This window comes from Morone saxatilis, unplaced genomic scaffold (assembly GCF_004916995.1).
Source record: "Morone saxatilis isolate NCDOM2014 unplaced genomic scaffold, NCSU_SB_2.0 Contig16, whole genome shotgun sequence".
NCBI classification, from domain to species: Eukaryota; Metazoa; Chordata; class Actinopteri; family Moronidae; genus Morone; species Morone saxatilis.
This window is the reverse complement of record NW_023339718.1, coordinates 17905435-17922967: the sequence shown is the minus strand read 5'-3', so window position 1 is coordinate 17922967 and position 17533 is coordinate 17905435. Positions and strand designations below refer to the sequence as shown.

The 17533-nt window shown below is 40.1% G+C and overlaps 3 protein-coding genes across 3 annotated transcripts in view; 2 read left to right on the top strand and 1 right to left on the bottom strand.

The window, feature by feature from the left end:
• The window catches only part of taok3a (TAO kinase 3a), a gene marked incomplete in the record, with an annotated part of 64551 nt that extends 58715 nt beyond the window's left edge, over nt 1–5836 (top strand). Inside the window, 2 exon segments of the mRNA XM_035657848.1 lie at nt 1565–1678; nt 4462–5836. Coding sequence (XP_035513741.1) covers nt 1565–1678; nt 4462–4623 — 276 coding nt within the window.
• Nucleotides 5837–6596: 760 nt separating this feature from the next.
• On the bottom strand, nt 6597–9284 carry pebp1 (phosphatidylethanolamine binding protein 1). The gene is made up of 4 exons (XM_035657849.1): nt 9065–9284; nt 8688–8797; nt 7183–7283; nt 6597–7039 (listed from the first exon to the last, which is right to left on the bottom strand). The coding sequence occupies exons 1-4, from the start codon at nt 9197–9199 to the stop codon at nt 6822–6824; spliced, it is 564 nt and encodes a 187-aa protein (XP_035513742.1). The 5' UTR covers nt 9200–9284; the 3' UTR covers nt 6597–6821.
• A 1705-nt stretch (nt 9285–10989) lies between these two features.
• Nucleotides 10990–17533, top strand: part of vsig10 (V-set and immunoglobulin domain containing 10) — a 7367-nt gene continuing 823 nt past the window's right edge. The window contains exons 1-7 of the mRNA XM_035657794.1: nt 10990–11251; nt 11376–11687; nt 12932–13237; nt 14405–14695; nt 16345–16629; nt 16863–16976; nt 17108–17120. Of these exons, the coding sequence (XP_035513687.1) occupies nt 11200–11251; nt 11376–11687; nt 12932–13237; nt 14405–14695; nt 16345–16629; nt 16863–16976; nt 17108–17120 (1373 nt within the window). The 5' untranslated portion in view covers nt 10990–11199. The remainder of the gene's footprint in view (nt 11252–11375; nt 11688–12931; nt 13238–14404; nt 14696–16344; nt 16630–16862; nt 16977–17107; nt 17121–17533) is intronic.

Below are 17533 nucleotides of genomic sequence, written 5' to 3'. Positions count from 1 at the left end.
CCGCTCCGTTTTTTTTGTCTTGTTCCTACATCCTAATTGGATGTTTTAAGATTTCTTCACCTGCGTCTGTTGAAAGCGAAACATTTCTCTGTGATCACTGAAACTCAGATTTTTAGGGGGCGGGGTCTAAAAGCACAAATAGTTTCAAGTCAACTCTGGTCCAGTATGTAACTTATACAAATGTGATGTATTAACTCGAAGCCACCAGTGCACATTTACACTGAGAATAGACTTTTCTTTCTTTCTTGCGTCCAGCAGGAAAACGAAATTAGCATATTCAGAGAAAGAATACAAATTCTATGTAAAAATACTTTTTTTGTGGAAAAAAATCATATTAGACACACGTTATTGTTCCAAGCAGACTATTTATATTATATCTTAATACGTGTCTGGAGGGGGTCTTTAAAGTCCAAGCACTTACTCAGTATTTAAGGTACATTTTCTGATTTTTAAGTAGTTAAATCCTTTTTGTACAGTCCTTTATCACTAAACTCTTAACTCATCCACTCTTTTTAAACAGTGATCCTGCACTACTGCTGTAAAGAAGACCCATCATTACACCGGCCTTGCTTTTTCACACTAAAAATAATGATGCCCCAGTGTGCGATAGCATGCCGGTAAAAGTGTGACGTGTAACAGCATCAGCACTTCACACAGACATTGATTTGGCTCTGTTACTACCTTCGTCTGCTGGCTTAACAACGGAACAACAATGCCCCCCCTTCTGTGCTTGCACGTTTTATACAGCAAGGTGGAATAACGGTGCAGCATTCCAACCTTGAGCAGGCTGTATGAAAGGGGTTTGAGTATCAGGCTCATACACACACACAAATCCCAGGCTTTTAAATGAATGAAACATAGTAGGAAGAGGATGCGATGTGACAAAACATCCCTTTCCCTTCAATGACATAACGCCCCGTGCTACTTTAATGACCTCACATGGCAGCGAGCCATGTAAGCCCAGTAAGCCAAATCCCTGCTGCCCTTGTTTGTCCGCACATCTACTCCTGCTGTAGTTAAAGTGTCTTTGGGAAGGTTTCCCACTCACTGATTAAACTCACATCACACACACAGGTCAAAGTAGTTCAGCTGCTGTGCAACATTTTGTATTATTACACGCACACAATTCATGCGTCAGTAACTCTTTATATTCTGTTCACAAACCCCCCCTACAGTATTTCTGTCTGATGTATTTTAGTTTCTCAGTATTGTAATTCATATTACTTCGGTGTGATTCTAGCTTGACAATTCCTTACTTTGAATACACTGAATACAACATATGCAGGCCCAGACTGATCAAACTCGAGCCAAACCAGCCAAAACACTGATATAAAAAAACTCCTCTGCGCTCTTGCATCTCCCTCTCTTTCATTTATGTTTGTCAAACTCTCTAAACTTTTCCTCTTCTACCCTCAACACTAAAGCACAATTTTTCATCCATACAATCCTGCCAAATCCATTTCTCATTATGCTCCCTCTTTTTTCTGCCTCTTAGCTGCGATTGGACGAGACCCAGGAAGCGGAGTACAAGGTGCTGCGCATGCAGCTTCAGCAGGAGCTGGAGCTGCTCAATGCCTACCAGAGCAAGATCAAGATGCAGACCGAGGCGCAGCACGAGCGCGAGCTGCAGAAGCTAGAGCAGAAGGTGTCACTGCGCCGGGCTCACCTGGAACAAAAGGTAGCAGTGAAGGGAAACACTCTTGTTTTGTCTGGCTCTTATTTTAGGGGGTCTTACGCTACATTTGTGTTACAGCTCTGTAGTACAGACTTGAGTTTTTCTGAAGTTGTTGATAAATACAGACTGAAAATACAGTGAAGGAACTGTCTCTTACTGTTCACAAAAGACAAAATTAATTAAGGCACACTCCTCCTTAAAAGTAAAAAAAAATTAAAAAGCCTTTATTACAACGGATACATACTTAAAATGAAACAAATCAGAGAGAATTTTATTTTGTAAAAACAATTTATCTTCTGGTGTAAACCTGGTGTTTCACTTAAAAATGCCCACCAGTTTGAGTTTCAAGACAAATACAATTCTTCCACCCACCTAATTAACTTTTAACTTTAAAACAACACTGTTTATCCAGAGTGCTTCTCAACACAGAGGAAAAAATGAACAAAAGAGATGACAAACAAAAACATAAAAAGGAAGATTGAAAATAAGAATTTACAAGACAGGAAGGCTTCAAAAGAAAATAAATAGACAGTTAGATTAGGTACAATTAACAGTGTGTTTTAAGCATATTTAAATAGTTAGCTAACATTTAAATATGCTAACATAATAATTTATAAAAACAAAAACAAACAATAAATAGATAAATACAAAAAACAGGAATCAAATAATACATATATAAATATATATATATATATATATAAAATAGGGTAAAAAGTAATCATGGAAAATGAATAAATTTAGTGATGATTTTTAATGTTGGGTGTCTGAATGAAACAGTGGAACAATATAACCAGTGCATAGTAATATGCATCAGTATGAGTATATAAGTGTGCAGACAAACACAAACGGGTGGCGGTACGTTGTAATACTGACAGTCCAGCGCTGGTTTTTGAGCACACCTCGATGCTGAAGTGAAGCAGGTCTGGATACACATTTGCATCCCCCTCAGCAGGCAGTGTGGGCATGAAAGGCGACCCAGACAGACACATTGACACATGAGTTCACATAGACACACACACAGATTTCCCTCACCACAGGTGGTGATGACAGTGGCATGCCTTCCTGCAGGGAGCAGACAACCATTTCTCTCCCACACACTCATAATGGTGGTGAAATCTCTACACGACAGTATTGTTCTCTTATTACGACATTTTTTGTCTTACTTATAATAAGGCAACACAGTTTAGCTTATTATTATAGCTTGTTCCTTTTAGGTTGCTGTATGTGTTCAGTCGAAACTGCTTATGCACGGGCCCCGTGTAAACATTACTTTTATTTAGCAATTATCAATTAGGAAGTAGTTGTAGCTGTGTTGCACGCTGTAAACTGGCTTTCATACTGCCATCATTTTATAGTTTTATCAACCTGTGTCCCTTCATCTGGTTTCATGACACTAGTGGTGGAAACACATCTTTTATGTGACTATTCAGGCAATCTGCCGTGTATACCAATGACATGTGATAAGATTAGAACGGCCGAGTACGCCTTCTTCCAAAGTGACCGACGTCATCGCTACAGTCTAGTAGACAGCACTCCGACAACAAAGGAAGAGACATTTGAAATGCTGCCCTGATCCAGTTCTGCTGGGTCCAGTGTTGTGTGAGTAAGCTGTGGTGGTCTGTCGCCATCTCCTGGATGCATTCGAGTCTGCACTCTCAGACTGGAATGATGTCATGGTTTTGGAAGCACTATTGTCCTCCGGTTCGGTTCATGGTCAAAGTCTGGAGTTTTCTGTGCATGCTCAGTAGTTGGCCAGTTTGCCGTATTGCGCCATGCAGTGCTTTGTCTGCACCTGTGGATGTGTGTGCCGAGTTAATGTGGCTGATCCAGCAGACAAAACTCCTGCCACGGCCGAACCTCGTTAATACAACTTAACACACTTACCTTCGCAATATGAAACAATGCACGGTAAAGTCTGCATCCAGTGACACCTTTCATAGTGTGCCACGTCTTTTATTCAGTAAGGATATAAGGTTATTTAGTAAGGTTATTAAGTAAGGATATAAAATAGCTACGGGGGGTGGACACAAAGATCATGAACAACTCTGCAGTGTAATGAAAACCAACACAATGGCCCTGCAACAAAAACAGCATTTGTAAAGGTAACCCTGTGACTGTGTCTGAAGTGCTGGTTCAACTCTTTTGTACGTTTTGAAGCTGCAGTTTTCACTGTGGTGTATTGAAGAGCATTATACTGAAAGGATTCTTCTCTTATTTGTGTCTACCATACAACAGAAATGAAATATTGGACCTAAAAATTAGGTTCTATCCAAGAACTGCTCTCCAAGAAAGATTTCTCACAAGAATAACACACTAAGCAGACCTGTGTAATTTATTATTCTACTATTTTTACATGATTTTCACACATATTGTTTAATAACAATCGATACCGCTAGGCATTACATACTGTAATTGAAATACCAATACTGATACAGTCAGTTGGGGATGTTTGTAAGTCAAACACAGGTGCAATTAATGCCATTGATAATGGCTGCATTCCATTTATGTGTGCCAGTCTCAGGGCCCTGTTTTTGTGCGTGCTGGCTCACTGACATGTCTTACTGGAACACTTAAATTACAGCATTAGTGCTATTAGTTCCACCAGTGCTTGTCTGTCTGTAACAAGTCAAATTGTTACTTTGAGGAAGGCTCCAATATGTAAGTAAGAATATAGCACAGATACTGTCATTGCAACCTTTAAAAAGCCATATACTGTAGTATTTATTAAAACAATGTCTACAGTTTATTAACCATGAATACCCCTCGTTCCTCTGTGTTCCCCGCAGATTGAAGAGGAGCTGGTTTCCCTTCAGAAGGAGCGAACCGACCGGATCAAACACCTGCTGGAGCGCCAGGAGCGGGAGATCGACAGCTTCGACATGGAGAGCATGCGACTGGGCTTCGGCAACCTGGGCACCCTGGACCTTCCCAAGGACGACTACAGATGAGGGGCTGACCTATCCGCCGCCGCCGTCTCTGGTAGTCCCCGGGCTCAGTACACCCCTCCTCTCCTTTTACCTGACCTGACCTGACAGTGCAGGTGTTCACTGCTGCTGACGCCCTCACTCAAACACACACAGACACAAAAAAAAATAAAAAACGAAACAGCTCCAGAATCAGCTGTTTCCTGGGCCGGTCAGACAGAGTCAATGGCAGGTTTTAGTGCCCCCAAAACCACCTAAACTTCCTCCCCCTCCTTGCCTCTCATGGTGTCACAAGATGACAAAAAAAATGCTGGATAACTTCCTGTAGTTGTCATGTTTTTGTAAGAATAATGATAACATAGTCACAGTGTTTATTGTTTCTTGTGCAATGATGACACTTTTGGTGTGACTAAAAGTGGGAGACGAGAGAAGGAGGGAGAGAAAAATGAGGGGCGGATCGATGAGCGAAGATCGCTCCACAACCATGCATTTTTTTAGAGGTGATTGATTTTTTTTTTTTTTTTGGGGTTAGTTTTTTCAGTCTCAAGCAAAAAAAATGTGTTGAAGCGATAAATCAAACAGCTGATCCTTCCACAGCTGTTGGTCTGCGCCGCTTCTTTAAACACTTTCTGGTATTTATTCATCAGGACAATTTATGACAAATTTGATACTTTGAGAGACAAATATCACGATGTACATACAGGTACACTTCTGATAAATGTGACTCCTTCAGGGGTGAATTTGATTACTGAGGGGAGGGTGAATGATGGTACTCAATATGTGTATCGTACTGATTTCTCTGCACTGGCAGCCAATGTGAATAATAATACATGTGACACGTGAACTCCAACTCCCAGCTAGCACAAAGGGCTTCATGTGGGGGGGCGGGGTGGGGGGACTTGTAATTTGTGTATAGAAGGATTTATGGAGAGCTTTTACTTATTTTCGTATTGTATTTTAACTGTCACTCAAATCAGAAAAGAATTTTTAAAGGCGCTTTTTTTCTCCCCCCTCCTCAGATAGTATTTGAGTCATCTATCAATGGGATTTTCATTGGATTTTCTTTTTTTTTTTCTTTGCTTTACACAACTCCCGAGCTGTGTATTTTCTTATAAACCAGACCAGTATGATGCTTTATTATTGCATGCACTTTAATTTTTTTTTTCCAGGTTAAAAGAAAGCATGAATCTGTCAGAGCTTTTAATTATATTTGTAAATAAAGTGCTCATCACACAAACTAAGGCCGTGCTGTTATATATGTCCAACATAAATGACTCATATCATTATCACTATGTACGACCTCAAAAAGCAGTACATTTGCAGCATTTTGACAGCACACACAGCTGCTGGAGGGTTCCACTCTGATCTATGAGCTGAAAACACATCTTCATCACTTTTACTGTGCAGATGTAGCAAACTGGCGTTAAATATTTCTACCTCATATCAAAGCTTTTGGAGCACTGTATTGTAGGCTTGTTTTGTCAGTGAACTGTACTAGTAATAGTAGTAACAGTAGTAATAGTAGTACTCTACAGTAAAAATAAGTGAAAAGAAAATATCAGTTAAGTCTGATTATGAGGTGACAATTTCTCATCTCACATTGCAGTGCTGGAGAAAGTGAGCTGAGGTTACACTACACAAAGTAAAGACCCACTTGTTAACAAAAGCAAAGATTACTAAATGCATGTTGGGTCAAATGCAGTACTCACTAACCCAAACTGTTCCTGGCACTATTTGGTGAAATTGTTCTAATAAAAAAAACATAGTAAAACAATTGCAGATAGGGACATTATGGGGGCCAGGACCTCTCACACAGGAACAAAATGTGGGTGTATTGTACCTGCTTGCTGACAATGTATTTTCTGACTCTGCAACTGAGGTTCCAAATGTAACCTACCTCCAAATGTGATATGCCCTTGGTTCTTATTATTAGCATCAGAATACTTTATGTTTAATTATACAACGTTATGGAGAATTTTCTACAAACAACACAACCATTTCAGTGTTTAACAGATTTATTGCAGAATAGTGCAGGTGACACAGCATGGTTAGGCAACAGTGGGAAAAAAAAATATTCTATTCAGTGGCACACTCACAAAGGAAAATGCTTTATTAAAGTCTGCGGTTTTTTTTTGCTTCTTGCAAGAATGGGAATTTCCTACAGACCAGACAGCCTCCGTGGGAATTCCTAGTGCTGAACACTCTGAGACGAGTCTTTTTATTTATTTGCCGGCCAGCTGCTCGTACAGTTTGGGGACGTAGTCGTCCCACTCGGCCTGGTAGCAGGTCCCCGCCACCGGGGCTCCAAGGTTGTATTTCTGCCTCCAGCTCTGAATCTTAAACTTGCCACGGCCGTCTCCAGAGCGGTTAGTGAGGACGGGCTCGGAGCAGGACAGGCTGCCTGGCTGCTCGTACACCAGCCACACGTACCTGTGGAGACCTGAGGGGCACAAAGACTGAGGCTTTTAAATGTTGCTAGGCTACAGATACTGCTTAACATTAACAATGGCAAAGGCAGCAGACATTCAAAACTCCAAACAGGTAGTTGCATATCTATCAATTAAACAGTCCTGTGAATAACACCTGTGCCCTTGGGAGGACCAGAGCCCACGTAGTCCGACAGGACGCAGCCAGTGGACACATCGTTCCCTTTCATGTTGACCAGCAGAAAGTGGTGCCACTCTCTTTAGAGAAAGGCAAAAACAATATTTTTATGACGAAAATAAAAAAAGAGATGCTTTCACTGTTTTGATGCACAAACATTTTAAGCTTTCATTCACACTGTGTGCTTTCACTAACAATTACGCTCTTAAACCCCCTTTTTTGTACAAGAAGTGTTGCAAAGTGCAATGAGCTGATCATGAGCAGCACAGAGACTGAATGTGGACGACTGCCAGGCCTTCAGGGGCCCTAAAAGTTGCAGACTCACTGTGGCTCAATGTTTGTAGATTGACTGCGGCAACCCTTAGTTATGAATATGTATGCAGTGTTGGGTCAGATTACACTGAAATGCAGTCAGTTACTAAATATAAATCACATGGCCGGTATTTTAATTAGTAGTGTGATTCATTGGATTACCAAAAAATTTATTCAAATTTCAATAATTTTAACTTCAAAATCAAACATCGGAAATATTCCGCCTTAACAAAATACACAAATTCTCTTTAAAAACTCTCAAAACATTTCAGCATTACAGTTGGTCAAACACTCATTATCAATCTTTCCACGTTGAAAACCGTCCACTGGCAATCCCATGATGCTTTGGGTTGAGCGTCAGAGGCTGTGTGTGCATGTGTGTGTGTGGCAGCTCTGACCTGAAATGCACTGCTCGGTGGAATAACATGAGATGTACCCCATTCTCCTATTAAAGTCTACAGACCGCACAGGGTTAATAGAGTAGACAGTAAGACATAATCAAAACCAATCCTATAATCTAATTACACTTTTTTCAAATGTAATCTGGGCTGATTATAGTTACTTAGATCTTGTGATCTGATTAAGTAATCCTGATTACATGTAATCAGTTACCACCCCAAACTACTGTCTATACATTAACACTTGCATTATCTTGAGGCTTTATTGTAAAAGGAGTCCTGCGTCAAACTGTAAGACTAGTGAGTTCTGTGCTCACATCGTGAATATTCATTAAAGAAATTACCACATTTTGATCAACATATTGACACAAAGCACACCAGACGCCAGGTTGTAGTTTAGCACTTTGATTTGGAGCTTCAGACCAAATCTAACTAATCTGTTATGTATAGTCAATTGTGTGCTTGAGGTGTACTTGAAGGCACCAGTGTACTATATACACACAATGCACTGAAAGTGTGGCGGATGGGGGGTATAGAGGGGCACACGTCTCATGGTTTTACCCCGGGGCCAATTGACAATTGAATCATGGATCCACCAGGGGCCACTGTCCCCATTTGACCACAAGACTGGACCCACCCTCCGGTTCCCTACATGACATTTCTCTAGGAAAAAAAAAAAAAGTGCAACTCCCCTTCAATTCCAACCACCACTTCTATTTTAATGCCACATCCTTTTTCTTTGTCACATAAATGCTGTTTGCCTGCTCCTCCCACCTGAATTTGGGGTCTTTCCTGCTGGGAGCGTCTGGGTCGGTCAGGGCCAAAGTGTACATCTTAGTGGACTCACATCCTTCCCACTCTACGCAGGTGGGTCGACTCTGCACCTGCAGGTGAACACGGTGGGAGCTTTAATGTCTGTATGCCCGACCGGGGGCGCTATTCACCGTCTCTATTTACAGCTGCAGACCACGTTGGAAGCATTATGTAACCTAGTTTATTGTTGTCAAAGCATTTGCAAACAGGCTGATACGAATGAATCACTTGCAAAGTTTGTTTGTTTGTTGAAAGAAATACGCGCTAGCTTTAAAGCTAACGGCGCTAGGTTAGCTGAGTTGTTAGCTTGGCGAGCAAACACTAGTTGGCCGACTAACCTGTGTTGGGGTGAGCACTTTCCCGAGCTCGTCGATTTCCACAGAGCCGTATTTAATGGTCAGAGGCTGGGCAGGCTTTTCATCGACCTCCGGCAGGGCGAGAGCACCGCTCCACTGGCTCAGATCTACGGGCATTTTGATTTATAGTCCGACTGCAGACGCTGCTGATGAGCCGCTGCTGGAGACCTGAAACTGACGAAAGTGATGCGTTCACGTACCACCAGACGATATAGAAACGGGTCAGCACATGCGCGTTTGGCTAACAAGTTTAACCATATGAATCCATATATGGATTAATGTGTGAATTTGAAATCAGCCTTAAACGAGCTTTAGTGTGTGTTACTCGTGTTGTGTAAGCTATTCTCTGCTGTAGCGTTAGTAAAAACCTGATCGTTTTGATGTAAACTCCCATCGGTAGATTATTGCTAAGTTACTTGCCCGTTGTGGCCATAATACTGACATATTAGTAGTAATGTCTGTTGATATTCCTTCTTCATTGTAACGCGACGTCAAATGGAAGGCTAATTAACTTATTGATGCCTCTTGTGTTTGGTACTTTGTGGTGAAATGTATTTTTCCCAGTATCCTGACTACACGTGAACGGCACAAACAGCACCAGCCGCGGGTGTCCGCCAGAGGGCGCTGTTGCATCACTGCCTTGTGGATTGTGCTTTGCTGAAATCTCTTATAAATCACATCATCCGTCCTGAGCTCGTCCCTCCTCCAGCTCACATGCTCCATTAACACACTTTCTGTTTCCAGCATCCCTTTTTTTAGAAACCGGGGTCTGACTATAACAGAATGGTTTAATTGATTTAGTACATTGAGGCATATTTTACACATCAAAACAGAGGAACATTTTTCATTTTCTTATTGTTGAACATTATTCCTCTATGGGGTAGGGCTATGGCAATCAGTAGTTTACAACAGCTAGTTGTTATCTCCTTTATGGCAGTCAGTTCAGACCTGAAAACACACACAGGAAACACAGATTAGAGAAGACTTTGTTGCATCAATTCCCTACATATGAATACCAATGTGACTAAATACATTTAAGTACTGCGCTTAAGTACAAATATAAAGTACCTGTAGTTTGCTTGAGTTTTTCCATTTCATGCAACTTTATGCTTCCACTCCATTATATCTCTTTTGAATGTTTATGATAAAGTGGAGGCTTGAATATTCCTTTAGCTCTTTATGAAAATCCTCCTACTCCATCAGCTAAATAAAGATTTAAAAACGGGGCTGTTCATGAAAAGTTGACTTTTTAAAGACACCGTAGGCTAGTTACACAGGACAGCGACGCACAAAAAAATACTGATGATCATTAATAGAATATGATGCAGTTCTGTAGATTAACTACCAATACAGTATATGAAGTATAAAGAGGTCAACCTTAAACACCAACAGTAAAATGCAACATACACATTACTGCAGCAGTAATATTAATCCAAAAACATCCTAATAAAACTCTGACACGGATTATTCAGTGCAGAATGAGTACTTTTACTTTTGAAATAAGTACATTTAGCTGATAATACTTCCACCCTTGAATGCAGAACTTTTAATCATATTAAGTTATTTTACTGAGGGAAAGGATCTGAAAACTTCTTCTACCACTAATAACAACAAGAATAACATTATTATTATTATTATTAATAACATTATTATTGTTATTATTATTATTGTCATTAATAATGTTTTTATATATGTATATATTTATTATTATTATTAATTATTATTCATTATTAAATATAAACATCCCCAAGGGGAAATTCACAGTTTCCAGCAATAATAATAATAATAATAATAATAATAATATTAATATTAATATTGGACCACCTTATCTTAAAGTGTGTTACTGTGCCTTTAACAAGGTGAGGTCAGGGTGTGGTTTGTGCGTGCCAAGGTTTCCGGATCAGCATGCGCAAGTAAACAAAGCAGGACGGACAGAAGTCATGTCAGACTGGTCTCCTTCAGGTAGTCAGTGTGGTTTGTAATGGGCGGACTGGTGTCCACTGTGTCGCTGTGTGTTACAGGTGGGCTCACACAGGTGGACTAGTCAGACAGGTTTGGGTCTGGAGAGCTTTTGTTCACTTTTTTCGGAGGGCGATGAGACGAATTGTAAAGTTACCATGAAGATAGTCACAGCCGCAGCGCTTCTACTACTGTGTTTATGTGCGACAGGTGAGTTTTTATTCACATTAGACAGCCAGGTAACACAGGTGAGTCTGAAAAACGCTCCTCACGTTGTTTTCTTGTTCCCTCACTCCTCCTCCTCCTCCTCCCTCCTCCTCCTCCTCCTCCACAGCGGCAGTTTCGGGGAATGGCTCTACCGAAACGGCGCTGACAGTCACACCGGGAGACGTCGCTCTGCTTTCGTGTTATACCGACGGTAACGCAACACCGACGTTAACGGCGTGGATGAAAAATGGACGAGAAGTCATTCGAGGTGGCGGCTCTTCACCGAGCCCTTCTCCCGACGGGCAGCGCCTTGCAGTGCTGCATGATGGGACTCTGAAGATCACGAGGGTGATACCTGGAGATGAGGGCAGCTACCTGTGCAACACGTCGCTGCCAGGCAACAACACCTTTCGGGCACGTGTCCTGCTCCGAGTAACCAGTACGTGAACGTGTCCGGTTGTGAGTTCAGTGTCTGGATCACAAACCGGTTCTTCAGCATACAGACATAGAGGCGGAGGGATACTAGCTATATCGTTACTTTAGTGAGAGTGCACTGTTGCAAGTGAAAGTCCTAATGCATCGTACATGTTACTGAAGTAAAAGTATGTTAGTATAAAAGTTATATTTTCTCCACCCTATTGATGGACTGTTTAGTTTGAAATTCTGGAAAGAAAAGCGGTCAAAGTAACCCAGAGTGACACCTCCACAGTCCCTTTTTACTAATTAATATTACAAACCACAAGATTATTATTATTATTATTATTATTATTAAAAAATAATATTTAAAGGAAAAGCACCAAATCCTCATGTTTGTGAAGCTGGAACCATTCATTGTTTTTACATGAAAAATGACAAACGATTGTCAAAATATTTGCCAATTGGTTTTCTGTCAATTGATTATTAATTATTGAATTCATTAATAATTTCAGCTTTGCTTATAGAAACTCTTGGGTAGTTTGAATTATATCACATTTTATCTTCTTAATGTGTAAAGTAAATAAGTTGTTGGATTCATGTAGTGAAGTTCCACCACTGGAAGACATAAAGCTGCCCTAGAGTGGGATGGCAATTATTTTAAATGTTCTTTTTTTTCTTCAGTTAATCATTAAGTGTAGAGCTAAAACAACTAGAAGTCATCAAGTAGTCATTTATTTCTCATTTTAAGCAAAATTGTCATTCATTCGTCTCAACATTGCATCATATAAGACAAGGAAAATGAACAGGTGTTTAAGAAGCTGGAAACGGCAAATATTTGCTTGAAAAATGACCTAAAAATGTCTAAAATGATTGAGTGATGATTAACTAAGCAATCAGTTAGCTAATGATTTCATCTATAAAGAGGATTTTTGTGCCAGTGGTGTTACACATTATGTTAAGCTCATGCAGTGAAAATGGTCCATTAGTTGTAGTTGAAAATTATTGTTAAATAATAAAATTAATTACAGATACACTGTGGAGTTTTCATCACCATATCTCCTATTAAATGTCTATCACGTGACTCATTCATAAATATCGCTCATCGGCATCAATTTGCGTTTTCTCTTGCAAACATAACAAGTTGCTTGCATGATTTACTTGTAATGCAATAATATTTTTTTTAAAGTAATAAGAAAGTTAATTAAATCATAATAAGTGACATTTACAATGTTCTTTATTGTAAAGCACAGCCTTTATTGCTTTCAGGTGGTCCAGAAAATGTATCTTCATCCATCGGTCCAGCCACTGCCCTGTCCAACGGGACGCTCATCGCCTTTCGGGGTTCGACCGTCTCCTTCAACTGCTCCGGCGTCTCCTACCCGTCACAGCAGCTCACGTGGGCCTTCAGAGGAGCCGCGTCCAGCAACGAGTCTCTGGTTTCAACCTCTGGATCCTGGCTGGACTTCAGGATAGAGGACATTCAGCCCAGTGCTCAGGGAGTTTACAGCTGCAGGGCCCACAACACCCTCTCTCACCAGGCAGTCAATAAGAGCACACAGCTGCTAGTATACTGTAAGTACCACGAGCAGAATACCCAGAATCCCCTGCTACAACTGATGCGGAAAAGCATTATTTTTATGGTTATTTTCATTTGTTTGTTTGCACTTTAGAGGTTGGGCTGGAAAGAGTCAGTGATTTTATTATGCCATGAAGAAAGAATATATAGCAATATAATAGATAATTAATTATAAAGCAATACAAAGCAACATTTGGTTTAAAATGTTTTAATACTGATGCCAATATGAAGCCTTGGTCTGATACCAAAACAATAACTTTTTCAGCACCTTTGTATGAAAAAATTAAACATGTTTTTATGTGCAAGAAAAGATAATGTCAAGAAAATGATACATTGAATCCACTTTTATTTATCAATGTTTGCATGTAGATGAGGCACACGTTGTATAGATTACACTTTAATCAACTTAACAAAGATCTCAGATTCTGTTGCCCATAAAAATAAAGATACCCATGAAGCTACTTTTAATACTTCAGAGAGAGGGGGGAGGTTTTTGTTGTAAATCAACGGTACTATTGTTGGGGATTGTGCAGCACTGGTGGACCAATAAAGGCCAGAAATAACCCTAATTCCTGAGTGTGTTTTAATGTAGTTCGTCTGAAACAAAAATTATTGGAAGGGGGGGGGTATAGTCAAAAAACATAACAATAAACCTATAAAATATTGACGTTTTAAACCATATCCTGAATCTGAAAAGGGTGAAATAGAATACATGTTATGATGTTATAAGTATGTATCTTTTAATAAACACTGTTAACTACTGCACCCATGCTCCATGGGATAGATGATGATACCTTTTAGACTATTATTAGACAATTATTATATATTTGTATATAATTATTATATTATATAAATACTGCATGAAATGGGATTGTAACTTTCAGAAAACAGACTATAACTAAAAATATATCCTTTATGTATCAGTACTGAATGGTGATTGGCTGCATCTAAATTCCAGTGAAATTAATTATTATTAACAATTGTTTGTATAGTATATTATTTAAAAAATAAAAAAAAGTTAGATGAAAAAAATTCTTCTTGCAGAATTTGCTGATCTGAGATACAGAGGTCCTGAATCCACTGCATGTTTAAATGATGGCGGTCGTAGTCCTCTGTTGCTTTCTGTTCCTGTGCTTCTTTACTGATGTTTTTGTCCTGACTAGATGTCCCAGACAGACACCCTGAGTGTTCGTGGGCACCAGCACAGGACCCCTCCCACTTCCAGTTCATCTGCACCTGGTTTGGAGCGTATCCCACCCCGACGCTGCGCTGGGGGGAAGACCAGGGTGAACAGGGAGCTAGCTGGAAAGGACACGTCTATGTGTCAGAGGTGACGGACAGCCTGTCACTGACGCTGAACCGCTCCATGCTGTTTGACGGGCAGACGCTGAGGTGCATGCCGGGGCACCTAGCGCTCGCTCCAGGAAGGGAGAAGTCATGTTCGTTTACCCTCAGTAAGCATGTTGTGGTAAAATGAACCTCTTAACAATCCTGAGATGTGCAACTACTGAATCTTTTATGTGCTTTCCACTTTAGAGGCCACTGAGACTCTTCAGTGAGCAGCCATTGGGAACGATGTTTTCTTGCACTCTTGTATTCTCACTATTACTTAACTTTAAAGGGTCAGTTCAGCCAAATTCCAGTTTTGGTTTTATTTGTTCAGGTATTGAGATGTCTGCCTCCAAACCAGTAGTTTAAGGGTTTTTGGTCCTGTCATTATTTAAAAATGAGTATTTAAAAGATTTGGCAGCACCTTAGGATGGCGCCTAGTCATGCAGATAGTTCATAAATTGGGGTTAAGAGAGGTTTATTCTGCCAAGGCGTTCAGATATCCGTCTGCCTCCACACTCTCCATGTCTTTAACACAGTGCTCTGCTTACTGTATAAACTTTACTGTGACATCATTAATGTTAAGGTGTTCATTACTGTAGCTCCTTGTTTAATTCTCATAATTAATATTCTCATAATTAGTTTACCTTAGATTTTAAGTACTGCAGCAAAGGCAAACACAGCCAGAGAGACACAGTTGGTAGCGTGCTCATGAGGACACGGTGTTGCATGCAGGACATGTGAGTCACTCAGTAGTGCAAAGGTAATCTTCGCAGGACATATGTGCAAACAATAAGATGACGCAAAAGTGTGATAGTTTTCTAAGTATGTATTGGCTTATCAACCCTCTTTAAAGATTGTAACTGTGTCTTTGATCCAATATCTACCTGTCTAGCACAACACTCCCATAAAGTAAATTTTTGACATATTCCCATTTAATTATATACAAAATATACCTCTTATTTGTTGATGTAATGCAGTAATGATTCAACCAACACACACAGTTCATGAAAGTTTTAACATTTTCTGTTCTCTTGAGTAGATGCTGGGTAGATCTTAGGTCTTCTGACACATGAAAGTTTTGGAGCTGAAATCATAATTCAATTGATCAAATAGTTGAGCTACTATATTGATAACCGATCAATTGTTTCATTTTTTAAGCAAACATTCACTAGTTTTACATCATGACGATGGAGATGACCTCTTCAATTGATTGTTTCATCTGACTAAAAGACCAAAAACCTCAAAGATGTATTGTATTTTCTTTGATATCAAACAGTGAAAATAATTTTCTTGATTTTAAATAGTTTTATATTTGAGAAATAGACCACACATATATGTCTGTACTGACAGTTAGCTTAGCAATAACTCTCTACCTAAAACTACAAATCATGTTCACACTAGTTTTGATTACACAAACTAGTGTTAATTAGTGATGTTTAGAGGAGCTGGTGGGCAGATTTTATTAGGCAGAGTCAGGCTCCTCCAGAGTCAGTTCCAGGCTGTGGCTTCATACTAACCGTACGGACATGAGAGTGGCTTTGATTATCTCGTCTAACCCTTGCCAAGAAAGAAAGAAATTTCCCAAAACATTGAACTATTCCTTCGAACAATTAGCCAATTATTATAATTATACATTTTTCTATCAATCAAATCAAACCAAATAATTTCAGCCCTCTGTGTACGATCAACATTTACATTGCCACAGTCAAAAGTACAGAGGTAAACTTATAGTACTGAGAGAAATGGTTTAATGTTTATCTCTCTCTCCCAGAGTCTCCATACCCCGAAGGAGAGCCACTGGCCATGGCTCAGGAGGCGACCAGTATAACGCTAACCTGCACTGAGATCGTGTCCACCCCCCCGGCAAACACCACCTGGAGAAAAGGGCTCCAGCAGGAGGAAATTGTACCTGGATCGAAGTACGTCCTGCAAAAGAACGACCCCGTCTTCAAGCTGACCATACTCAACATCAGCAAGGACGACGAAGGCTACTACTTCTGCCGCAGCGAGAACCCACTCGCCGTCCGTGAGCTGGAAGTCTACCTCACTGTGAGGAGTGAGTTTGGGAGGAGAGGAAGGGAAAAGCATTAAAAAAATGTTAACACATAAAAACTTTAACATTAGAGGAAACGATAAGCGAGGTCATCCTACATATAAATGCACCAGAGACCTAAACAATGAGCCTGTCACTGCAGGTGTTGACTCCACCTCTGGAATGCTGATAAACCTGCTGCTCCTCCCGCTTTCTGCTTCATAATCCTTTCCTGTTGTCTTGTTTTGTCTCCACAGCCTCCTCTGCTTACACAGGAGCGATCATTGGGATCTTTATAGCTGCGCTGATTGTGGGATCTGCCGCAGTCATAGCTAAAACTGTTTATTCCAGCCGACACCAAATTTGCCTGGGTAACTTTTGTTCATCTTTGCACCATAAGCACGCAAGACATGGAGCAATGCAAAAACATAAACATTTCATATAGTTTCACACAAATCCACTAATACTAATTTCACAATCTCTGTTCATATTTCTCATTCAGGAGGTGGCTTTGGGTGAGTATCTCACATTTATGTATCTAATACTGCATGCTTATTTTAGTGAACAAATCTATTCGATTTGTTGTTGATGTTCTTTTGTTACATTGCAGTACTGCCACTGAAGCTAAAATAGAAAAAAATGAATTCATTTTGATGCCACAGTAAACATCAGACATCAAGTTACCTGAGCTACTCTCTTGTTTCACTATTTGGGAGCAGTGTTCAGTTTTCCTACAGCTATAAATCCCCCAGAAAAGAAGCAGAGACACCACTTTACAAACCTCTGTGCTTATTGTGGCCTCAATAGACCAGAATACAATGCAGCTGAAAGGCATGTTGTATTAAAGGATTAGTTCAACATTTTGGGAAACTTATTTGCTTATTTTTGCATTAGATGAGAAGATTGATACCACTCTCATGTCTGCACG

Bases quoted from the DNA above. Each gene is read 5' to 3' on its own strand.
- pebp1 (XM_035657849.1), bottom strand. From the start codon at position 9,199: ATGCCCGTAGATCTGAGCCAGTGGAGCGGTGCTCTCGCCCTGCCGGAG. The intron at 8,798-9,064 runs GTTAGTCGGCCA...GTTCACCTGCAG, and splicing joins AAGTGCTCACCCCAACACAG to GTGCAGAGTCGACCCACCTG. The intron at 7,284-8,687 runs GTGGGAGGAGCA...CTTTCTCTAAAG, and splicing joins AGGAAAGACCCCAAATTCAG to AGAGTGGCACCACTTTCTGC.